This window comes from Ammospiza caudacuta, chromosome 13 (genome assembly GCF_027887145.1).
Source record: "Ammospiza caudacuta isolate bAmmCau1 chromosome 13, bAmmCau1.pri, whole genome shotgun sequence".
NCBI lineage: Eukaryota > Metazoa > Chordata > Aves > Passeriformes > Passerellidae > Ammospiza > Ammospiza caudacuta.
Window position 1 is genome coordinate 20405937 of NC_080605.1, and position 25988 is coordinate 20431924.

A 25988-nucleotide genomic window follows, 5' to 3' on the forward strand; every position below is an offset into this window, starting at 1 on the left:
GAGCGGCGGGAGCAGCGGGCGCGGCCACGCCGCCACCTTCGGCCGCCCCTTTTGTTCCGGCGGCGGTGGGCCGGGCTGCGTGCCGGGGGGAGGAGGAGGAGGAGGAGAGCGGCAGGAGGAGGGCAGGAGCGCCGGGGGATGCTGCAGCGCCCCCGGGGTGCCCGCTCGGGCCTGCATCGCCCTCAGCCCGGGCTCCTCCGAGCGTCCCCGAGCCCCAGAAGGGGACAGAGGGAAGCAAATGCCAGCCCGCGGTTCGGCCCCGGTGGCACTCGGTGCCCGCAGGGGAGGGGTGTGAGCGGCGCTTCTCCGCCCGGCACGGGCGCTGGGCGTTCGGTGTGCTCTGTAAAGGAGGTCCGGTAGAGGAGAGCGGGTCCCTGCGAATGCAAACATGTATACACACACGTATGTATGATATACAGGATATAAACACATGTATGTATGATATACATGATATAAACACAAGTATGTATGATATACAGGAGATATAGACACGTATGTATGATATACAGGATACAAACACATGTATATATGATATACAGGAGATACAGACATGTATGTATGATATACAGGATATAGAGACACATATGTATGATATACAGGATATACACACATGTATGTATGATATATCGGAGATACACACATGTATGTATGATATACAGACATGTATGATATGATATACAGGATATACACACATGTATGTATGATACACAGGAGATACAGACATATGTATAATATACAGGGTATACAGCCATGTATATATGATATACAGATGTGTGTGTATGACATACAGGATATACAGCCATGTATGTATGATATACAGATGTGTTTGTATGTATATCCTGCCTCTCCCAGCCCCATCCTGCCCTGCTTTTCTATCCCAGTTCACAAGCACAGGGCGAGGCCCCGGTGCTGCATCACCTGCACCTCTGCAGAGGCACTGCGGGCATCAGCCCCTCCTGGCAGACACCAAAATCGCCAAAAAGGCCTCTCTGAAACATTAGTGAGTCACCAATCTCAAACCTGACAAATGGCAAAGTCACCAGAATGCTGGTTTGTGAAACGAAAATGTAAAATAATTCACATAATTCATCTTGGCAGTTGTGCAGGCAAAAAAAGGCAATATGTGCCTCACTGAAGGCAAGGATAAATCACTTGGGTACTACAGTAATGCCCTAAGAGCCAATCCCTCAGGAAATTCAGATTCCCTCTTGCCCTGGTGGGAGGAGAGGAGCTCAGCGGCTCCATCCTGGAAGCTCTGATTGCAAACATTCCCTGTGAGGGTGGTACCTGTGAGGAGCTGCCTCCCAGGCAGGGCTGTCACACGAGGAGCGGTGCCCGAGCCCCAAACCCAAGGCTGGTTCATCCTCCTGGAGCCCCCTCTGTGCACGGTTCAGACAGGCAGGAGGTGGCCTGGAAGGTTTTCTCCAAGGGAACTCCAGGGAAAAGTGAGATGGACATTCTGGGGGAAAAGGGCACATTTCAGTTACACTTCATCTCCATCAACACCACTTCCAGCCATTCCAGAATCCCAGCCAGCCCAATCCTCGGAGCACTAATCCAAACCTGACATCTAGTGGCTGCTCAGGGGCTCAAATATCTGCTGCTGACTTAAGGTAAACATCCAAATTCTGGAAGGGAGCAAAAACAGAAATTACCTCGGCACGAAGCACGTTCCTCCAGTTTTCAAGGAGAAATGCGATCCTGAGGAGGCTGAAAAGACTCTGACAATTAATTAAAAATAAACAACAAAACATTTATCACAGGTTTTCTATAACCTCAAAAACCTTTTTTTTTTACTTTACTAGTTTACCATTACATGCCATTTTTGTTACTGCATTTCATGATTTATCCCAGGACCATGAAATCATGAAAAGAACCAGATACTTACAACAAATAGGATTTTCCCTGTGTCAGCCTTGGTACATCAGGATGCAGCAGACAGGACAGGGATTGAAATTAAGTATTTGCTTCACATGTGTTTTCACATGAATACTCAAAATTAGTTATATATTTGGGGGAATAAAATCATTTATCAAGGGATTTACTTCTCCAGTGCTCCAGGCTGAGTTCCTCAAGGCCAATAATGACCTAGAACCAGGATCTCCTGAGCTGGAAGGGACCCACAGGGATCAAGTTCAATTGCTGGCCCCAAGAATCCCACCACGGGCATTTCACAGCTGGTATGAACCCACAGAGACATTTCCATGAATGGGACACAGTTATCCTGTTCTAATTCTTCCAAAGGGGAATTCCTTCCTGGACTCAGAGCTGAGGACTGAAATGCCAGGCTCCAGAGGCCATGGGACAGCAGCCACTGAACTGCCCTGTCCCAAGCCAACCTCGTGCTTAACTCTCTTACAAATTATTGCAAGTTATTGCATGGGAGTTCATTCTGCAACTGTTTTTCCATTTGTATTCCTGAGAAAACACCAGCCTGGCACTGGGGCGTGTTCCCAGAGCCGATATCTTCAAAGCACCTGCCAGTGGCGGTGTTGTTATCAGCTGGCCCTGAGCATTACCTCTGCTCGGGGCCCCGAGTTCTTCCGCAGGATCTTTGAAGACTATTTGATTATCCAATCAGCTCTCCATGTGCTAACACTCACAGCTTGGCACATCAAAAACGAGCAGGGAAGGAAGGATTTGTCAGAAGCACAAACAAGGAGCAGGAGCAGGAGCAAATGGGCCATTTGTGAGGAGGGATGGGGATGTTTTGAAGCAGTTATTTGGAAAAGCTGCCTTGATCCTGCTGGCATCAATCCCCCATTTCTTCAGCAAACACCTCAGCTGTGCTGATAAAGAGCTCAGAGCTGCCTTTCCTGGCTAAATGGAAGGGGTGGCAGCTTCTAGAACCATTAAATGGTCACAAGAGCTGAGCTGGCCTCACTCCTAACCACCCAGACCACTCTTTCTCCAGAAGAAAACCCAGGCCACTCTCTCCACCCACCAGCACGCTTGAGGAACCTTCTAGAAACATTACCTACAATTATTTTAGGGGGATCCCTTAACCAGGAATGGAATCTCCAAAGAAACTTATTTGGGTTAATCCAGCTAAACAAAACCTGTCTGGGTGAGAGCTGGACTCCAGGTGTGGCTCAGCTGGGAGACAGAAATGAACACTTATTTCACCCAAAGTTCACGGAATCATGGGATGGTTTGGGATGAAGGGACGTTAAAGTTCTAACCCTTCCACTGTCCCAGGGTGCTCCCAGCCCTGTCCAGCCTGGCCTGGGACATTTCCAGGGATCCAGGGGCAGCCACAGCTGCTCTGAGCACACTGAGTGAGCCCTCCCTCCCTCCCAGTTATGATTCCTTCCCCAAATCCCATCTAAACCCACTCTCTTTGATCAACTTCTAATTGGTATCAATAGTTTAATTTATTTAAAGGGTTTTTTAGGGTTACTTGATAGCATTTCTGCAGCCACAAGCAGCAGCTGGGTCACACCACCCAGCTCAAGGCTCAGATTTATGACAGGACAGAGGAAGGAGCTCAGCTGACAGGTCCAGCTGAATGGGCAGTGGCCAGAGAAGGAGCTCAGGAAAGGTCCTGGAAGGCTGGAATGCTGCTGGAGATGGCCTGTGGCATCTGGCTGGGTGTGATCAATCATGGGACACCCTCCAGCAACACAGAGAGTTCTTTGTGCTTTCATTCTGACACAGCTCAGCAGAGCCTTTCAGGCCTTGGAAGTATCACAGAACATCTGACAGCTGATCAGACTCTGCTCCTAATGAACTGGGGCATTCCCAATGAGGAATTCTAATCTTTTTTTGACAGGAAATCTGATTTTTTTTAACTTGAAAAGCTTAATTACACAACGAGATACAGGCATGGGTTTCTCTGTTCCTTTATTGTAGTTGCACACTAATGTAACAGTGTCAAATGCAGCAGCTGAAGGGTTCTATACATCAGGGAAAATCTCTGGGGAAGGGCCTGGATCCCAGGAAAACAAAGCATTCCCTGCTCCAGGTGTTGTCTGCAGACTGATTTCAGTTATGGTCAGACAGGTAACACACATTAAATACACAATGTCATAAAGGCCACAAAAACAAGATGCACAAAACAAAAATAAAAGCCAAGACGTGCCAGGAAATACAAGTTAAAACATCCCAAATTAAGGCATGAGGGGACCCTTCATCCAAAGCTGAATTCCAGTCCTCTAAAACCCTGTGGAGATCAAAGCAAACTCCAGTTCTGGAGTTCCAAAGCCAGGGGAGACCCTCCTGTCATCCCTGACAGAAAAGGCAGCACAAAGTGGGCAGGAACGCCTGAAGAGGGAAAGTTCTGGAATGCAGGAACAGGGATCAAACACTCCAACACCAAGGAAGGTGTCCCCACTGTGAAGTCACCCAGGGCAAGGTGAGAGCAGCAGTGCAGAGGAATCCTGAGAGGCAGCTGGGATGAGACCAGCACAGAGCTCCAAACCTCCTCCTCCTCCCTTTGCAGGGAGCTGTCCCAGCATCATTCCTGGGACAGTCTTTAATTGCTGGGACTTGCTGCCCCAGGAATGCCTCCCAGGGCAGTATTTATAATAAAGTGACTCTTATGCAAGGAAAATACAAATATGTGCTTTGACCCTTTCGTATTGTGCCACCCAAAAGAGCCCAAAAATTCCTTTTAAACTCAATTGTGCAAAATCAGCTCTAACCCAACAATCCAATCATCTTCCCACACAGAACTGAGAGAATAAGGCACAGGAATTCTATCCCATCTCTTGATTTAAACACAATTATTTTCCTAAAGTTTACATTCACAAGGTCAATAAAGTCATTGTAACAGGAAAGTTTAAAACTGAAAAAAAACCTAAACAAATAAACATCAGTACATTAATTTCTAGATTAATTCCAACAATGTGCCCTGCAGCTGAGCTCCTGCCTGCCTTAAGGAGATGCTCAAACACTACACATAAATGCAGGACTCAAGAAACAGCAAAAAAAAAGGTAAAACCCTGTAAAACTTCTTTTTGTAGCACAGTACAGTTATTTTTTTATCTACATTAACCCTGTTTTCAGATATTTGAAGTGATCAGTGCTATAATTGGAATTTCTTTATTTTCTGTCAGTAAAAATAGGTGTGATTTGATGTAAATATGGACACAGCTTAACTGCATCACTGGTAATTCACTATTCTCTAACAAAGCTTCCATGGCAATACTTGAACAAAGCAAATCTCTGTGAGAACTTTAAATAAATCTCTCTGAGAACTTGAACTGGATCACTGGGAAGGGAATATCCCACACTCCCTCTGATGGGTGCAGGGTGGTTCAAAGGGATTTACACATCCAGGAGGAAAATCTGATTGAATTGAGCAAAGCATGGAGAGCTCAGTGGCTATGAGGCTGCTGTAGGATTCCAGAGCAGCTGGAGTTAAACAGTTAAACCCTGGCAGTTCCCTAAATAATCTGGTTTTTGGGTTTGTTTGGAAAGCTGGATCAACTATTCTTCTGAGTGGATAAGAGATATCTAAAACCTCAGTGGAAATTACAAAATTTAAAAACTGAGCATTTACAAAAGCTTTTAAAAAGATCCATTAATAAATGATAAGGAGATTGATGCACTTACAGCCCAGTGCTGCTGAGGCAACTCTGGTTTTAAATAGAAGGCAACATTAAGATGTCTTTGTATTACAATTTTTCTATTAATGAGTAGAAAATATCTGAGCTGCTGCCATCTTTCTCCAGGTTCCTCCTCAGAAAGTGTCTGCAAGAACAGCACTGAATAAATATCTCAAACTTAATGACTGGATCATAACTGCTATACATTCAGGCAAAAAGTAAAATAATTCTTTTCCTGTTCCCCGGACTGTAGATATTCCTTCCAGCTTTGTTTTGGAATGTATCATTCTCCAGCAAAATCATCACTGGTGTGGTTTTGTAGCTAAAAATCTGAGTGATGATGGCAAAGCCTGCAGAGTTCAACTGAGAACATGGAATCAGAAAATCATGGAATGGTTTGGGTGGGAAAGGACCTGAAAGCTCACCCAGTGCCAGCCCTGCCATGGCAGGGACACCTCCCACTGTCCCAGGATAATCCCGGCCCCATCCAAAGGGAGATGGCACAACCAGGATGGAAATGTTCCCCAGGCAGGGAGGGCTTGGGGAAGTGGTGAAACCAAAGAGTTCCACTGAATTCCCAACAGGAAAAATATCCTGCACTGGGACAGAGGGAGATTTCCTTCCTTCCAGCACCCAGAGTCACTCAATTGAAGTGGCCACAATGCAGGGACAGAGGCACAACTGTGGCACCAGAACAACAGCCTGAGGTAGAGCTATTGAGGAAGGAAAGGCAGGATCTGAGCACTCCACTGCTTCAATATGATCTCAAACCCTTAAAATCATCAGGGTCACACTGAAAAGTGTTAAGGTGCTTTGAAAACAATTCTTGGACTTCAAAAAAAAAAACCAAAGTACCAACTGGAAAACTGGATTTAGCATTGCCAAGCCAGGTTGTGGCTTCACTGAATCCCACCAGGAATCAAACAGAGGGAGGAAAGATTCCTGAAAAGATTCCTGAAACAAAACCCATGGAGATGACACAGACAGAGCTGCTCCTCATCAGAAATCTGGTGCAGGAATTTAATCTGCTAAATACAGCAGAGCATACAGGGCATACAGGCCAGAGAGCAAATCAGGTTTAGTGGGATGTGAGGGCAGTGATCCAGGGGGCTGCTGGGTCACAGCTCCTGGGAAGGGCTCAGAGCTGGCAGCTCACACAGCAGCTCTGCTTGGTCCACAAATCAATTCTCACCCCACTGGACCTTGTTATCATAAGGTGCAATAAAAACAAACTGGTCCCCACTGGTCCGGAGGCTGGGTAAGTGTTTTTATAGGAAAATTCATCTCAAGGCAAAACTGAAGAGAGCTCTGGTGCTCTGAGTTACTGAAATAAAACCCTTTCTCAGTGCTGTGTTTTGTCCACACTGTCCTGGCACTGGTTTGAGGAATGGTTTGGGGTTTTGCCCTCCTAATCCCACTGGGAGGGTCAGCTGGGCTTTATCTAATCTTGCCTTCTGTTGATGTGATCAGTTTCCTGGCATCAATTGGACATTTTCACCTAATCTGCTGTTCTTGCCAGTCTTGAGACACTATTGAATTCTCTTCTCCTCCCTTCTCCTGATAGATTATTAACAGGGGAAAACAAAAGCTGCCAAAGCTTCTACAGTTGTTAAAAGGTTTTAGAAAACATCTTCTGGCTCCTGGTGTCATTACAGCGGGCATTCTGTGGCACCCACATCAAACATGGAATGTGCAGCCAACAGAATGGAAAGAGATCCTGGAAGTCATTTTTGTCCTTCTCCTCTCACCCAAGGAGAAAGGAAGAAGATTAATTCCCTAAAAGGACCTGATCAGTCCTGATACTTTTCTTTGCTTCCCACATCCTCTTTCTTAAGAATTTTTACCCAGGATTACTAATTCATGCAAGGCACTGAAAGAGCATTTGAAGAACCACAGAACAATCCAGAGAAGGAGCAGGGGAGGATCTCTCCTGTCCTTATCTTTAACTGCCTTAATAATCCCTTCTCGACCCCCGCCTTAGAACAAGAGTTAATATCACTCGCTTCTCTAAAAAGATCAAAACTAAAACCCCCCAGAGCTTTCCTGGGGCCAGTCAGGGAAGGGCTGGATGGCAAGGGAGCTGCTGGGGTGCTGGGGCAGCTATGGGCTGAGCTGGGGGCGGAAGGACGAGCGCACGGTGCGGTCCATCAGCGGCTGCAGCGGGCGGAAGTTGTCCACCATCCTCCTCTCCTCCTCCCCGTGCGACGAGAACAGCAGCGTCCTGAAGGCCTCCAGCTGGGAAGCACAAAGGGCCACTCCTGTCACCTCCCAGGAACTCCCCAAATGGGGAATTCGTGGCAAAGGACAGGAGTTTGTTCTCAGAGAGGGGAGTGAAACCAAAAGTAGCGCTAGGTCTGTGTTCTCAGGGGTTTTAGCACCCACACAGGATGGTAGATCGTCCTGTTACCCACACCAACATAGAATTATCAGTCATCTGCTATCCTCAGGGAAATCAAATCCCAAAAGTGGCACCAAAGTTAGTGCTAGGTTTGTGTTCTGAGGGGTTTTAGCACCCACATTGTCTGATAAAGATTGTCCCATTACCCACACCAGCATGGAAGGATTATCAATCATCTGGTATCCTTAAGGAAATCAAATCCCAGATGTGGCATCAAATGTAGCACTGGGTTTGTGTTCTGAGGGGTTCTAGCACCCACATCTGCTGATATCCACACCAACATGGAAGGATTATCAGTCACCTGCTATCCTTAAGGAAATCAAATCCCAAATGTGGCACATCTGAAAGATCTATTCCCACTCAAATACTTCATCCAACCTCCATTTACAGCCTCCCTGGCACCCGGAAAAGAGGGAACCCCAACAATCCCCAAGTTGTTGTCTCACTGGTTTATAACTGGGGTTAAAATAAAGCAGCAGATCAGCTTTTAATGCTCACAAGGCCATTCCAATGGTAAGTCACTGCTATGATAGTAAAGAGCCAAGAAAAAAAAGAAAAAATGAGAAAATTTTCAGTTTAAAGGAATGCCACACTCTGCCTGCAGTTCTCTGTTAACAATCTCCATGTCACAAAATCTTCCCTTTTTCCCTTCCCTCCACAAAAAAGGCTGCATCATGCTAAGGAGAGCAAAATGATGGGAATTCCAGTAAGTTCCTAAAACCCCCCAAGTTTTCAAGGGGCAGCTTCCAGAATTGTATCACATATCAAGATAAAACTTTTGAGAATAGATGGAAAAGTTGAAAAAACATCTTGGAGAGGTTTTCAGTATTAGTGGCTGCTAATGCCAGGATTCCTCCCCAAATCCTGGGTTGAAACAGTCACAGATCTCTGAAAACAGAATTTTTGTGTTTTCACAGAGAATTGCTGGCAAACTGGTTCTGAGCACCTTTGTGGCAGCAAGAGGTGTGATCTAAAAGGAAAATTGAGATTTACCTGATCCTCATCCACCTCGATTGGCTTCTTCTTAATGATCCACGTGACTGACTCGGTGAGGGGAGGAGTGGTCAGGGAGCCAGCATAGGTCCAGTAATCAGGGCACGAAGGGAGCAGGCACGAGGGATCAAAGACATCAAACTCGATCACAGTGTCCTAAATAGCAGCAAAAAAAAAACATTTTGAAGGATGTTTTTAAGGTGTTTTGAGAAAAAACCGACAAATTTGAAAAAGATCTTGACAGTTTGGTTAAAAATTGTGTTGTGTGTGCATGGGAAATGGGATGTTGGGAATATTAATAATATTATTTGAAACACCCCATATTTGTGTAAAATTGGGTTTGATGTGTAAGGGGCAGCTCTAAGCAGACATAAGTTAAATATTTCTACTGTCCCCACATTAGGAATTTAGTGCAGGAGAAACAAGGAGTGAGAAGGATCGGTGGCCTAAGGCTTTGTGGGAGCTGATGCAACCAGGAAAAAGAGGGAAGAAGTGGTGGGATAAGTTCAGGTAGCTGTGCCAGATACTTAAAAGACTGCAAACAAAAAGTGTTTTACTTTTCACCATGTGATTTTAGGCAGCAGGAACAGGACTGAAGCTTAATTGAAATCAAACACTCCCATCTCCAGAATGTTCATTCCCACTTGTGGGATATCAGGAGCTTCAAAACCCACACAAACATTGCTCCAGGGGGAGTTTCAGGATATACTGGGGGATCTTGGCTAAATTTCTTTTAAATTCACATGCTGTAAATTATTATATTATCACAATAGACATACATTCAGATTTAGGGAGGTCTTCTGGCACTGAACTGACATGTTTGGTGTTTATCTGGCAGAGCTGTCACTGCTCTGATATAAAAACTTGTTTTATTTGGATTTTACAAACTCCTTGCTGTGAGAAGCAGTGGCACAGTGACTTCAGCTGGATGAGATTAGAAGCTGAAGTGGTCGGTGTGGTTTTTTGAGTGTACTTTCAGAAGGGAACGGGCAGGGGAAGGAGGAAATGCTTCTGTCAGAGACTCAGCGCTCCCTCTCCTGGCAGGAGCCTGCCAGGAACGATCCCATTCCCTCAGCAGAAAATTCAGTGTTTATAAAAAAGGAAATAACCTCCTCGAAGATCAGACAAAAATCAAAAAGCCTTAATCCCACAATAAATAAACTCCCACTTCAAGCATGTCCTTGTAAGGGAAACAATCTCAAGAGCAGCATTTCTTCAAGAGGTTTGGAAAGCTTCAAGTATCCAATTCCTCCTGAAAAATCAGCCTCCCTTCCCACTTCCAAGGGTCCATCAGCCCCCTCCTCCCAGTAAAATTTAAGGAAGAAAGATTTTCTGGGTGTGCTGTGGTTCTGCAAGTGTTCCTTCTGCTGGGTGACAATGGGTGGGACACCCCAGAGCACTGACCTTGTGTCTGACTGCTGGCAGGGCATCCACCAGGGTCTGCAGCCCCTCGTGCCGTGCTCCCAGCTGCAGGGACAGGGAGGGGTTGGACAATCAATGAGCTGATCAATAATCAATCAGTTCTACCTATCAGCCTTAGGATTTTTTCCTAACAACAATCACAGGATATTTAGGGCTGGAAGGGAGCTCTGGAGATCATCCAGCCCAAGGCAGGAGCAGCTGGAGGAACACATCCAGGTGGGTTTGGAATGTCTCCAGACAGGGAGATTCCATATCCTCCCAGGGCAGCTGCTCCACCCTCAACAGAAAGTTCTTCACATTGAGGTGAAACTTTTTTAGTTTCTGGCCATTGCTCCTTATCCTGTCACTGGCACCATTGAACAGAGCCTGGCACCATCCTCTGTCACCCCTTGGGAACATTGATGGGATTGATGGGATCCCCTCTCAGCCTTCCCTTAATTGCCCTAAATTGGCTTTAACAGAATGCAAATGGAAAGGCCCCATCACAGCTGGTCCCACAGAACAAAATTACCTTTAAGAACACTCCAATAACAGCCAGGCCATTCCCTTCCATCACAGCTTCCTCAAAACTCGGGTACTCCACAGCATTCCAGTGCACCAAGTGCAGCTGAAAGAGAGAGAAGGGAGAAATCAGCCCCTGCCCAGAGCACAGACACCACACCTGGCTGCTGATCCTGGCAGGGTGAGGCACTCAGGGAGCTCCTCAGAAACCACAGAAATGAGGAACAAAATGCTCTTGGTAAATAATGGTCCTTCCCTTCCTTTTTTCTCTTTTGCTTTAAGCAATAGTTAGGACCCACTGCATTTAAAAGAGGTTTAGTCTGTGGCAGTCTGTCTCCAGGAATGCTGGTCACAGGCACAGACAAAGCTCAGTGTTCCATCTCTTTCCTCCCTTCCCAGGAGGAGCAGCCTCCTGCACACAACAATCTTCCTCTGCTCTGCTCACAGCCAATACATTGAGGGGTTTTGTGTGATTAACTGTTCATCAGTTGCAAACAGAAAATAAGGTGTTTTATAAGAGTATATATTTGTTTCTCTGAAAGATTTAGTAACAATAAACAAAGTGATTTTTCACTTTCAGTCCAATTTTCAGGCTGTTCTTCTCCAGAAAACACAGTAGAGACGAATTTTATAGAATAAAACAGCAGATGAGCTGTAGCACTTCAAAATAAACTGCAATTCCTCAATTTGGGAGTTTTCACAGACACACCTGAGCTAAGTATTTGCATTATTGAGGACTTCTTCTCATACCTCTGCTGGGTAAAATTTACAGTCAACTGTGTGCTCTGAGCCCCAGTCATTGACAGCTCCCCAGTGGAAGTGGAACTGCTTTAGCCTGTACTGGTTTTCCAAGGGGCCTCCAACGATGACTAGAAAACAAAACAAGACACACATGTTAATAAATATGATTTAAAATTGGCCAGACAAGTCAATCCTTGGAAAAAATTGCCCAGGAAAAAGTGAAAGGTGGAGCAACTCAAACAGTGCCTGACTACACTTTGCCATGACCACATTACTCAAGCAAGCACATTCTGGTTCTCCCTGCACCAAACTGGAGATGAGTGAAGTCTCCTCATCCATCTCCCCTCGAGGGAATGTTTTCCCAGCTGGCACCAAGGCTGGCACAGTCACAGTGGTGAGTGTCACACTGTCACCCCTCTGTCACAGCAGGACTGTCAGGACTGCCTGACCAGGTGACACAGCAGTGACACATCTATTAAATGCATTCAGTGACATTCCTACAAGGATCTGTGAAAAACGTTGACATTTCTCAGGACAAGACTTCAAAAAGCAAATAATGCCAGACAAATCTGTGTATTGAGTCAAACATTCAAGTCTCCTGCAAGCTACAAAAATCCCAACATCTTTTTCTGCTTCAGCACAGCTTCCAAACTGCACACACAAGGGCCAGCCAGAAACATGTTTTGTTGTGCCCACAAGCTGTTCAGGAAGGATTTAAACATCCAGTCTGCCACTGGGCAAGTTTCTGAAAGATTTAATGCCCTTTTCATCAATGAGTAAAGGTCAAACTTCATTCTGCTCTGCTGATTTCAGAGGGCCTCCCATCCTTCTGCAAACACATGAATGAAGGCCATGCCCAGCTTTCTGCTTCCACTCATTCCCTCCCTATCTGGACCAAAACCATCCTGCAAAGTCATCTTGCTAATTATGAAATGAGAACATCTGGTAAATGAGAAACCCTAATTGCTTCCCAAGGGCTAATAACACTTATGGAATCAGGGAACCATTTAGGTTGGAAAAGAGCTTTTCCAAGGGTTCACCCAGCACTAAACCATCAGCAGCTGCTGATTTTTACTGAACTTTAGGACATGGGGAAGTTTTACAGCAAACTTTGGTATAAAGCACCTAATCCCAACACTGCTCTTGGAAATAAGTTAATCACTTCCATGCTAAGGAGAAAACAATGAGAGGCATTAAGAGATTTTCTTGTATTATTTTTTTCCTGAAAATCAGCCAGCAGGTTTGAAATCTGAACCAGACAGGCCTGTGTGTGAAAAAGGAATAAATTAAAAGGAACTGGGCAAAGTGACATTGAATTAATTTCATCCCCTGAATGAATGCAATGCTGACCATCACTGGGAGATCACAATGCCCCATCCCTGAAGTGTCCAAGGCCAGGCTGGACAGGGTTTGGAGCACCCTGAGGGACAGGAGGGTGTCCCTGCCCACGGCAGGGGGGGAATGGCATCAGCTTTAAGGTCCTCACCCAAACCATGCTGGGATTCTGTGCTGGAGAAGGGGTGGGATAAGCATGTGGGTTACACAGCCAAGCCTCTCAGAAGTGAAGTTTCTGTGCTCTAACACCATCCACTCCCGTGTTTGTGATGATGCAAACCCACAAGTGACTACAAATTTGTGTAAATAACCACATCCACCTGAGTATTTGCCTCACAGATAACTTCAGGCACAGACACGTGTATGGACTCAGGTTCCTGAAGTGGTCACCAGAAAGTGACAGGAAACAAACAGAAACTTCAGTCCCTTCAGAAGCATCTCCTCTCAAATTACAACCTTGACAATTTCAAAACAAAACTGAAGTTTGAGGGGCTCTAGCAGCAAGAACCACTTCAGGTTTTTCCTGCAGCCCTGGCTCTGGTTCAGCCTCGTTTCTGGTGGCACCACACACAGACAGAGCACACGCTGTACATACCTTCCCTCACCCTCTTCTTCCTCCTGCTCTACCTTCAGCTTTAGCCCAAGTCTTGCATTGCAAACCCCATCTCAGGATTCAGGCATTTCTGGCTATCCTGGGTGTCTTTCTCATCTTCTCTTTCGACTGTGGTGCTTTTGTTTGCTCCCAAGCTTTCTTCTCTGGATTTCTATGATTGTTAGACAGAAGCTGGCAGTGAGAAAAACCAGAAATAGCAAGAGTGAAGAGAGAAAGGTGGAGGAGAGAGGCAGGCACCTGAAAACTGGGGGTTATACAGCAACACCTCACTGTCTGTTGCTCTCTGTCATTTTGGAGCCCTGTCACTGATTGATGCCATCCTACCCTTCATGGATTTAAATTCATTTAAGGAAGATGAGGATGATGAAAAGGCAGCAAATGCTCACAGGGAAAGATTTACCTCAAGGAAAGTCTCACATACAAAGCAGGTAAGATCTTTCAGAGGTGAGCACCTGATGATTGCAGCCTTGCCTTTATGCCACACAAACTGCTCCTGTGCAATTAAATATTGCATATTTCTGAATCCCCTACAGGCAATTCCCCTTCCCACTAAACACTTTTCAGGATCTTATCCTCAACAGATAGTGGGGTGTGGCTTATAAAAGAGGCTGTTTGATGAAAAGCAAAGCCAATCTAAAGTTAGTAAATGAAAATCACTGATGAGGTAACAAGTGATGTCTGTCCTCTAACCCAACCTCACCGAAAAAAACCAGCACTTCATGATATCAGTGCTTAAATGAGCAAGGACAACAATATTTCCTCTTGGAAATGGATATTCCGAGTGAACAGCTAGAAACAAGATAAACAAAACGAGCCCCAAACATCACACAAGCTCCCTGCATTCCACCACCACCGTTTTTTGCTGCAGTGTTTTATCAGCCTCTTTCCAAACATCAACCACAAATGTTGTTGTGCAGACAAAGTGTTTGTTTATGTGCTGAAGGCTCCCTCCCCGAGGGCATTGCTAAATCCCTCAGGAAGCTGGAGGAGCTCTCATGGTGAGCAGTCATTTAAAACATAAACGGCTCCAATCCAACAGGTTCAAACTTGCTCAGGGTCCTTCAGTTTTCCCCTGCAGGACACGCTGAGCAATCCTGTGCTTCACAACAGCCCTGACCAATTGCTACCAGCTCACCCACCTTTATGAAATACCTTTACATTCTCCAAAATCCTTCGGTGAAAGCAGCTTTTAGAAAGAATAGTGGACAGAAAATCTGGGGTATGGGAGCAATATTTTGATTTTAAGTCAATTTTTTTACTCTGTTGAGCTGCTCAGGTCAGAGGTTTATTCACATGAAACTGCTGGAATGCACGGTTGGGTTTTCCATGCTCTCCTGCTTCCCCTAAAACAACAGGGATACACACACACACACCTGCTCCTGAGGGCAGAGCCCAGTGTTATTTCATTCCCTAGAACCCCACAGAGATAAGCCTGTGTGCTTTCCAACTGCAACTCATTTGGCCGCTGATTATTTCAAGTGCAGTAAATATCTTTATTAGCCCCACAGAAGATAAGTGGCAGATTACCTCAATAAAGAGCAGTGAGGGAATCAGGTTTCACATTGAGTAAGTACACACAGAAATGGCTGAAGATTGACTCGTGTGGGTAAAGTTTATTACAAAACCTACAAGGCAGGGCACTGGGGCTTGTGAAAGGAGTTTCAACACACAGCAGGGGATTTGTGCACAATGCCCACGGGTAATAAAAACACTGTAAATGTGAAGTCTGTATGGAATTTCAGCGTGATTCCCACCACTTTAAACCCAGCATTTTTTTTTACTGTACTTTCATTTTCAACATCAGGTCTTACATCACACAGGTATTTCTCCTCTCTTAGCATTAATTAGATTTTTTTTTTTCCCTGAGTTTTTACTTACTTGATCTATCAGCAGAATCATCAAACTCCACCAGGAAGGAGTAGCCATTGTTCCAGATGTGCAGACAGGTGGTGGGGTCGTAGCTGATTTTCAGAGGCTTCAGGAAGGGATCATAAACACTGTCCCTCCACTGGATGTTGATGGGAGACTGGCGGGTGCCCCCGGGAATTGTCAGCGGGCTCTGCCACAGCGGATGCACTGCAAGACGAGGGGCAGAGTCAGGCTGATGCAGGATACAGAACTTTCTGGCAAGGGAAGGTGCTGTGTCACCAAAGGCTAATTCGAGTCAGCTGGTGCCCAGGAAAGCAAAAGAAAAAGAAAACATTCCAGCTGCATGACTCAAAGCCAAACAGGGAAGTGCAGTAATTTGACTTAGAACCATGTCAGTACCTTTCTGCCTTTGCAGAATGCTCTGCAAAGAAACGGTCCCCTTATTTCCCAGAAAGAGAGAATGCTTCCCCATTATTGCCAGATTTTAAGGCAGCTTTGTTCTACAGCTTTCTTTACACACCAGCACCATCAGCTGAGCTGGGAGTGCTCCAGACATGGGATAATTCCCACTGGGAAGCAAAACATGCTCTAGAAGAAAACACAAGCAGAGGGGTTACCCCACAAAGAGGGGTTTAGAGCTTCTGCAGCAGGAGTAACCCAAACCACACCGATCCTGACCAAAACTGCTTCGTGCAGATAGCTCCTGTCAAGCCCAAACCCAGCAATTCTGGGGGCAGCTTGGGTCTGGCACAATCAGAACAGGTACATGAATTACTTCCACAGGACTTTATTCTGCTTAAAACCAGAACTGCCGCCTGTGGGGAGCTGTTCACTTCACCCGGTGACCCGCACACAACCCGAACCCCAAATCGCGATGCTTCGAGCATCACTTTACAGGCTACTTCACTGGATACCTGGGTCTTTTAAACAAGCAATTGAAAATAAATTAACCCTTCAAACCACTCACACGAGGGGTGGCCGAAAAACTTCCCTCCCGCCCCGGTTTCCCTCAGTGAAGTGCGAACTGTGGAGCTCCGTAAGGTCAACTCAGGCAAAGGCGGCGCAAAACACTCCCCGTATTTATTTAAAACGCCGCCACTTCCTGAAGGTTCAGCAGAGGACAAAGCCAGGCAGAGCTCGGCGTCTCCCTTTCCTACACAGAGCTGGGCAGCGATGGCGGGACAGCGGCAGGGCGGGCAGGGGGGCTGAGGGAGAGCGGCACTCACGCGCGTCTCGCAGGCGGTAGGAGCAGCAGGCGCCGAGGCTGCACCGGCGGCTGCCCGGCCGTGAGGAGCAGGAGGAAGAGGACGAGGAGGTGACGGCGGCCGCCCAAGCGCGGCGGAGCAGCGGCAGCATCGCGGCGGAGATCGCGGAGCCGCCGCCCAGCCCGGCGCGGCCCCTTCCGGCACGGCCTCCCCGCCATGGCCCGTGGGCGGGCTGGGCCTGCCCTCGGCGGCTCCTCATACTGGGACAGCCCCGCAGCAGTGGGAGCAGCTCCGGGCACGGTGGGGATGGGAATTTCCCGTGCTCAGGGTGGCCCCGTGCCCCTGTTAAAAGCGCGTCCCCTCACAGCGAGCGGGGCCCTTCACATCAAAAGCGATTCCTTCGCACCGAGAACATCCCCTCAAGAGTATTGCCTCACCCAAAAGTGGCTCCTTACACCAAAATAGTATTTACTCCCTCATGCCAAAGTGTTTCTCCTTGATCAAGTGTTTTCCCTCACATAAAAAGTGATTCTTTCTCATTGAGGACATCCCCTCACACCAAATGAGCATTGCCTCACATAAAAAGCACATCCCCTCACACCAAAACAGTATTTACTCCCTCACACCGAAGCGTTTCTCCTTTATCAAGTGTTTTTCCCTTACATTGAGTATTTATTCCCTCATGTTAAAAGTGATTCTTTCTCATCAAGTACATCACCTCACCCCAAAAAGCATCCCCTCACATCAAAAGCACATCCCCTTATGTCAAAATAGTATTTATCCCCTCACAACAAAGTATTTCTCCTCACACCAAGTGCATCCCCTAATGCCAAAAAAGTGTTTATGCCCTCACACCAAAAAAAATGCACAGAGGTGAGTGGCCTTGGCACAGCAGGGTTCCCTCTCCAAGCCACTTTTAGAAAAGTTATGAAAAGTTAATATTTACATTTACTTTTTTTGGCTGTCAGGCAAAAATAGTCCCACCTTGGATGGTGAAAGGGTCAACCCAACTTAACTGAACTCAGTATTCACCTGGCCCTGCCTGAGGCAGAGAAATCTCAATGAAACTGATTAAAACCTTCATCACTCCTTCTGTTCCAGCTGCCAGTAAAACACACATAAAAAATAAAATTAAAGGAAAAAAGGAAAGCCTGTAGAAAGCTGAAAGCATCATTGAAAGCACAGAGATAAAGTAAGAGCTCTAATTTTTGCCAGTTCTCTTGGGCAGCCAGGAGCAGAACACCAACCCTTCATCTTGCTGTGCAAGCGTATTTCTTAATTACTCTCTTGAAATCATTTTGAAAATCTTCATTTCTCTTTTTGAGATTTTTTTACCTTTTACTTTTGAATTTTCACAAGGAACCTGATATAACGCTGAGAATGTTTTACTGAAATGAAGACAGGACCAGATACTCAAGCAGAGTCCAGCAAGAAGTGTTTGCCCTGTTTCACCAACATTGCATAAGAAGTTTCCATTGCATTCACAATATAACATGTTTAAAGTACTGAGTTGAGTAAGAGCAGGTTGAAATCTGACCAACAATTTGCTTTGAGTGGCTGCATGATCAAAACAGATCATCAGGAGATGTACAAACAGCTTGTGATGTCAGGATGTTAAACCAGGTTTAAATTTCATTTTACTTCCTCCCTGCAGTCTTTTTTGTGTAGCAAAACTGCAAGCAACTGAATTTTTTGACTCTCAACATTTTTTAGGGTGGCTAATTGAACTATTCTCAAAAGAAAGCCTCCTGTAGCTTAAAAAGATGGATAATCAATGAGATTGAAAAGACCTGCTGCCATAAACATCATAATCCAGTCAGTCTTAATCACAGTTTAACAGTTTAATCATGGTTAGGCAACTCTTTAGGCATCTCCTGGTCATCAGGACAGACCAGATGGGCTTCAGGTGTTTTATATTCAGCATCAACAAGAGATACTGGGGCTTATTCTCATCTACCAACAAACTATTGTCATTCCTCCACCATTCTCCCAGGATGTACCCTCTAAACACACCTGATAACCTTGGGCAGCTGAGAAATTACATCTACACCTGGTTGTGTAATTATAGAAAATCACAGAAAATTACAACCATCCCTTTTCTGTATGTTAAAGCTGATGAAATAAAAAGCCTCAAACTCCACTGCTTTATATTCTGCCATTGAGACAACCTAACTTCATTAAGCTTTTTGGTGGTTTGATCCTGCAAGGTTTTGCAAAATGCAGTTTTTTTACAGAGATTTTCGCTAAGCTGAACAGAGCAAGTCACTCCTTGTGGGCTGAGCTGCACAGCAAAAAGGAAGTTAATGACACACTCTCAGCAATGATGGGCTGGTGAGGTACACAACTAAAGAGAAATCGCTTCGACCTGCAACACTTTTATTTCCCTCCTGTATCACTCACAGAATCTCCACACAATTTTTTACATGCACTTGCTACTTCTTCCTGAGCATGAAGGTCAGTAAAACTTCAAGATCCAGATGAAAATAAAGGTTTTAATCCTTGAAAACAAAAATACCTGTTGAATCAAGTGCTTTCATATTTTTACAAATGATATAAACCAGGGCAAACTGTGCAGTGGGAAGAGCTGAGAAACCCCACCCAGGGGAAGGAAATAAAGCCCTGTTTGCCATAGCAACACATTCTGAACAAGAAAATAAAATATACATCTTGCTGAAACTCAGTAAAGAACCCTTTTAAACTTTAAAGAAGCACAGCTCTGCTTCAGCCACTGGGACCAAATATTGCAGAGGAAATCCAAGATAGGTTGATTTCCTTGAAGCTTTTTTGGTTTGAATCAAGATTTTGGAGGATAACAGCACTGCTTGGCTCAGGCCCATCGTGACAAGGTGCTGAAAGTGCTGCTGAATTGATGTCAGATGGGAGTTATGATTTAGGCCAGTTTATTGATAAACAGCCCAGAGCTCTTTATCAAACAGATGTAGCTGACAGGGGAGCACAGCAGACTGGGAAATGCTGAGTTTTCCTCTGCCTCCACAGTGTTTGGCTGAGATAGGAGCCTGGCTGAGGAGGCAGTGGCTGAGCCCAGATAAGGGGGAGGTAATTCCAGCTGGCGAGGTAAAGCAAACAGAGGCTTTATCTTCTCCTGTATAAAAAACACTTGCTGAAATTATGCATGCAGGCTTAGGATCTCAGCCTGGAAAGGGCTTGGAAAGGAGCTCCTGGACAATTTGGGGAGGCAGTGCAGTTGTATGTGCAGGCCTGGAGATGGCACACCTGGATTGCGTGGCTCTGCAGGACTTGTACAATTCTTTGGGAAAAAAAATCCCAAAACTTGAAGGATTCTGCTTTTCTTGTAACTACTTCTAAAAGGGCAAGAAAGGAAAAAAATTCATTCAGGTCTGCTCTGCTAATAATTACCAAATTTGGCTTAAAAATCCCCATGGAGAGCACTTCCAGCAATTATTCTCAAAAACGAATGTCCAAATCCTCCACCTCCATGTATCATTACAAGATACCTCAGAGCTCAGCACAGACACTCCCTGGTCCCCCACACCACTGGGAATTTTGACATTCGTGCCACAATTCCCCCAGTGAAGTGCAGGAAAAGCCCTTTGTCCTTGCAGGGTCACAAGGGGAATCCAAAACCTGCAGAAACTGTCAGCCTTTGAGTTTTTTAACCCTGGTGTGAGTAACTGTGGAGTAACCCCCAGGCTGCCTCACCCAGAGCTCCTGTGCACTCCCTGCCTGCCAAAACCATTCCAAAGACAGGGATTTCCCAAATCAGTTTGCTTTGGCATTTCCTGCATGAATGGCACAAAGGAGAGAAAGGTTGAAGGAGTAAACAGTATTTGTCTCAAATTGAAAAGAGGAATGTGAGTAAAAAATAACTACCAGTTGTGGCTCATTCAATCAGCAGTGCTGCTTGGATGGAACAAATTGTCTGATCCCTCCTTGGAATGGGATCCCCTCTTACCCTGGGTAACCATGAAATGCCCGAGGAAGAGCCCAGCTCTGTTCTTTGTCAGAAGTTATTATGCTGAACAAATTTACAGAAGAAAAAATAAGAAACAAAAGGTTTTTCTAGCTATAAGAAATTAGTCTTTGCTATTCTCCAGCTGACATTATCTGCACAGCAGTGAGTAGGCACAATCTCTGCCTGGCCCCATATTATCTGGAAGCAAGTTAATCAGTATTTTAAATAACTAAATCTTTAACATCCTCCAGGAGTATCTTGCACTTCAAAGTGATTTATTGGAGGTCTGTGCAGCGTATTTGGAGGGGTTTGTGGCTTGTTCTAGGCCTCATTTTCCAAATCAAACATTGCAGTGGCTATGAAATTCCCAGTCAGAATCAATTTATGCTAAATGTGTTTTGAATTATGCTCATGAACAGTTTGCATTGAAAGCAGCCAAGCCTCCCAAGTAATGACTGCTTTTTGTCACAGGTTGGAGTAACAAAATCCCGGTGCCACTGACAGCAGAAATAAAGAACAAGGTGGGACCCTGAAATTCCACAAAGTATTTTCACTTCTTTCATTCTGTCCACTCTTTCAGCCACATTCCCAAATTCCCTTACAAATAAGAACAACACCCAACCACAGCAGCTCTCTTCCCACGCCAGGCTCCCCCATTTTCCACCGATTTGGAGGGGCGGCAGTGACTTACGGGCAGCATTCCTGGTGTTAGTCCGGGAGCAGGCAGCCAGGCTGCAGGGCCGTGCTGGCACAGCCCGCAGGGCTTTCAGCAGCTTGGAGAGACGCCCCAGGGCTGTCACCTTCACCCCACTCATCGCTGCCAGGGCTCTCCAACCCTCACTGCTCCCTCAGCACAGCCTAACAGCCCATCAGCATCACAGGATCAAACCCACATGGGCACACAGCTCCACTGAGGGGAGCCCAGGCTTCTTTATAAATAATTTTGAGAGCACCCTTTGCTGGTTAAGAGGTGGAGCCAGCCCAGGAGTTAATTTTCAACTTGTCCCTGCGCTATCTTCTTCATTGGCCCTGCATTCTCTCCAGAGGCTGCCTAGTTGATGATTATTCCACGTGTGATTCCCAGAGGTGCTTTCCCCCCCACCATCTGGTTCCAAGAACACAGAAGGATTGCAGAAAACTCCTCTTTGGTATGCAAGGAGAAAGTTCTTATCACTCCTTGGTGCATGCACGCTGTGAATTTGAATAGTTGGATATTTGAATACTGATAGCCAAGAGATGCTGTCAGAAACAGCTGAAATGCCCCGAGCTGGTGCTCAGAGTGAGGAATTCCCAAAATCCAGCAGCTATGCAAGGCTGGGCCTGAGAAAGAAACATTTTAGCTCTGAGCATTTTCTACAGCAGCATTGCAGCCTCCAGGCAAGGAGCTGCAGAACAAGGGATGCCAACAAGTTTTGCTACAAAAACATCTCCTGATTTTGTAAAGACTAAAAATAGTAACATAAGGACCCATAATTAGTCCTCTGCTCACACTTGGACTCAGCTGAAATTTTTGTTTGGGAGAGGACAGAGGGAGATGGTTTCCTGACCCATATTTCTCAGAGATAAGAACAAGAATATTGCTCTCTTGCTGTTTCCGGGGGCACTTCCAGAAACTTTGTTACCTTATGTGAAAATCCTCCTTGGAAATCCCACACTTTAATTTTCTTTGGGATGTTTGGTCTTCCTGTGACTGGAAAAAAAAAATCCACATCAGTGGCACAACAGCTGCAGGTTTTCAGGCCAAGCACAGAAACAGAGGCAAAGAATTGTTCCCATTAAAAATTCCCAATATTACAGATTATTACCAGCCAAATAGGAATGAAGATGAGGAGCCATTGAAGATGGAATTATCCCTTCCAAGGACAGGGAGGCAAGGATGACACAGCAAAGGGTCCCCTGGCATTCCCAGCCCCTGTGAGTGACAAAGTGACAAACAAGGTCCAAAGTCTGACCCAGGAGCACAGGGAGGAGCAAAAGAGACAGCAGCAAAGTTAAGCAGCAAAAAACCATCCCAATTCCTTCCCAGAGACAGAAACAAAGACAAACCTGAAGCCAAGAGCTCCAGCCCCAGAGCTGAGACTTAAAGGGGCTCCTGGCCCATCATGGTGGGTGGAGGCTGCAGGTGAGGATTATGGGGTCATTAAAACTTAATTAAAAAATCCCTCTGGCTCATGACAAAATGAAAGTATTTACACAACCCATGTGATTCTTTTTCCCCATTAAATACCTGAATGGGTATACTTCAAAAACTCCAGAATCTGACAATGACAGAGCAAGAAGTGATAATGATAACAGTGTTAACATTCTACCATTAAACCCTACTATTTTCTTAATTTATAAATTACCTTTGAAATCTTTTCAATAGTTTTGTTTGTGTTCTGTTGGGATTTTTTTATTTATTTTTAATAAATGGGTGTTTTGAATTAGAAACTTTTTGGTGATATTTTCACAAAACATTTGCCTGTCTGCCATCTCTTATCACGCAGGGTGTCAGGGCAGGGCTCAGGCTCAGGGAATCCTCTTTGGTAGCCTGAAGTGGCCAGCTGAGCTGTGCTATTTATTATTCCAACCCCTCCTATTTAGCAGGGTCTTCCTTCCTGCCTGTCATTTATTCCCTGAGCTGCCAGCACTGCCTGTATTGTCAGCTCTGAGTTCTGCCCAAAGAACTGAAACATCAACTGTTCATCACTGGCTAATGTGGGTGAGGAGTGTGGCTGCACACAATGAAAATGGGCTTCTTTTTCTTCACAGAAATGAAACAAGGGAAAAATTAGAATTTTCTTGCTGCCACCCATCTGACTTTTGCTGTCAGTGCCTCCAGACTGAGCAGAGAGAATCAATAACTGGGATTTTTTATTAGAGTATTGCCAGTACTTAGTTGTTTTTATTACCATTGTTCATATTAATTGTGTTACTTGCAGAGGGAAAATCACCTCCTCACTGCAGTGTGTCCAAGGAATCTGATCCCCAGGCATCCTCCTTGGAAGGCTGTCCCTGCCCTAGTGTTGTAGGTCAAACCCAGTAATTCAGCAAAAAATACAGTGTTACAGCTTTACTGCAATTAGATATCATGGAGGTGATTTAACAATGAACATTTCCCTCATCTAATTATTGTCTAATTGTGAGGACACTCAGTGAAGTTGTGGGAAGCTGCTGAGGAGTGGAAACCTCTATGGAGTGACTAAAAATGTCACTTAGTGCAGGTTCCCCACAGGAGCCAGGCCATCCCTGGGTGCCTTGGCCCCTCATTTCCCTGAGCATTGGCTCACACTTCCCATGGCAGATTTTACTTGGGGGAAACTTTTTTTTGATGTCCATATTCTGCTGGGACGCTTCACCCAGCTGAGCTCAGAGGGCTGGGAACCACCTCTGCTTTTCATTCTCTCTCTTGCATTGAGGACAGAACATTCCAGATTTGTCCCCATGAGCGGATCCATTGATGTGGATTTTTTCAGCAGGGGGAATTCCTGAGATGTGCTGGGAAGTTCTGTCTGATACAGCCCATGGATCTTCATCCCTGCCAGGGAGCACTCCAGCATCTACTGGAGAACACCTGGAATGGGAGAAGAACTCTGTCTCCAGAGCTTTGCAGTGCCCAGGCTGTAGGGAAATGCAGGATTTCACCATCCCAAGGGCTGGAATTTGCCTCTGGACGAGGTTCTGGCTGACCTGAGCTGCCCTGAAGAGCAGCTCTGCCTTCCTGCCTCTGCCACGTGGAGCTGTGTGGAAATGTGCTCAGGGACATCCTGCCGCCCTGGCCACAGCTGGGTATCTCCACTCAGCTTATTTTACCTCTCCACTCAGTTTATTTTACCTCTCACACCTGAAATGTTGGAGTTAAAAATATTTTTTGGATGTGTTGAAATGCATGCATGTCCAGGATGAGATGGTGAAATTCTGCTTAGAATCATAGAAGGATAAAATCCTCTAAAATCTGTAGATGGAATGAATCCCCTTCAGGCTATGAAAATTCCCCAAAAATACTCAGATGATAATGGTACCTGAACAAATAAACGTGGTCTGGGGCAAACCTGAGCAGAGCTGGGCAAATCTCAGCTGTGTGGGGAGGTAAAAGGGCAGAGAAGAAGAAAGATCTTCTTCTTCTGGTTTCTTCTTCTCTTCTCTCACAGGATCTGTGAGAAATCTGGAAGATCCCAGCCAGACACAAACACAGGCCTTGTGCCAGGGGCACATTTCTCAGGAGGAAAGGAGCCTCCCATCATTTGGGGTTTTTTTTCCCAGGATCTGTCCAGGGAGATGGAGGAGTCTGTAAATAAATAAGAGAACATTGAGGTCATGCCTGACCCTTCTCAGCTTGTTCCTCAGACTGGCAGAAGTGACCCCACAGGAGCAGGGACTTTGACCAGACAGGTGGCAAAATGTGCCACAAAGTTTCTCTCTCTGCTGAGGGGATTCAGGGCCTTTTCTTCCATCCCTGTTCATGAAAATGAGGAGTATTTTCATTGAATAAAATGGAGTTTACCCAGCAGAAACCAGAATGAGATCAGAGTGTTGATACAGAGGTAGCTGAAGTAGGTCCAGGAGCAAAACCCACTTGATGCTGCCCTGTTTTCTCTTACAAACCACAGAACAATTCTGAGGGGATTGAAAATGGATGTGGCAGCTGAAAATTAAATGATGAGCTTCTCCTCATATGGTGCTACAGCACATTTACAAATAATATCAATATTCTCTTGATTGAAGAGATATTTTATGTAACTTTTCCTTAAGCATCACTGTCACAATACAGGACAGGCTGTGTTCATCAGGCTGGTTTGTTTCCCTTTCCAGTTACAAGAGATATTACAGAGAAAATTAATAAACCTAAACAGAAAGAAATTAATAAACAGGGGAGCTTCAAGTGCTCTTTTTACTTGGATGTAATTGAGGATTTTATCCTTAGGAAATAAAATTATTCTTCCAGGAAATATTCTGGAGTGACTTCTGTGCCTTGCTTACATCTTCCCCATCCCTTTTTTCCATGCCCTCATGCTCAGCACTGAGGATAATTATGGATGTCTGTCACTTGTTTAAACAAAAGCTTTGTTTGGCAACCTTTCTCTTTCTGCTGCAGCTGCAAAACTGTGTGCACAGTGTGTTAATTTTTTACCTTTGATGCTTTGGGAAGGGTTTTTTTCCCTAATGAAAAAAAAAGGAAACCAATGAATGAGATCCCAATCTCTCCTGATCCACACAAAACGTGAAAGCAGCAACTTCCTTAGAAAACAATAGTAAATGAATGCTGAGACAGGGTGAAATAAGCTGGATACTTCCTGGAAGCAAATTACTCCTCATGACATGGCAAAGCACAGACATAAAATGTAAGAGACTGAAAAAAAAAAAGAGCATGAAAATGTGAGGAAATAAAACAACAAAGAAATCCCTTGTTTTATTTGGGACAACACACTAACAGGGCAACAGGGGGCAT

General features: G+C 45.4%; 1 protein-coding gene across 1 annotated transcript; it reads right to left on the reverse strand.

The window, feature by feature from the left end:
- Positions 1–3826: 3826 nt before the first annotated feature.
- CA5A (carbonic anhydrase 5A) lies at positions 3827–16959 on the reverse strand. The gene is made up of 7 exons (XM_058813274.1): positions 16648–16959; positions 15431–15628; positions 11614–11732; positions 10874–10969; positions 10345–10407; positions 8941–9096; positions 3827–7784 (listed from the first exon to the last, which is right to left on the reverse strand). Exons 1-7 carry the CDS (start codon positions 16883–16885, stop codon positions 7650–7652), a joined length of 1005 nt encoding a protein of 334 aa, XP_058669257.1. The 5' UTR covers positions 16886–16959; the 3' UTR covers positions 3827–7649.
- Positions 16960–25988: the final 9029 nt, after the last annotated feature.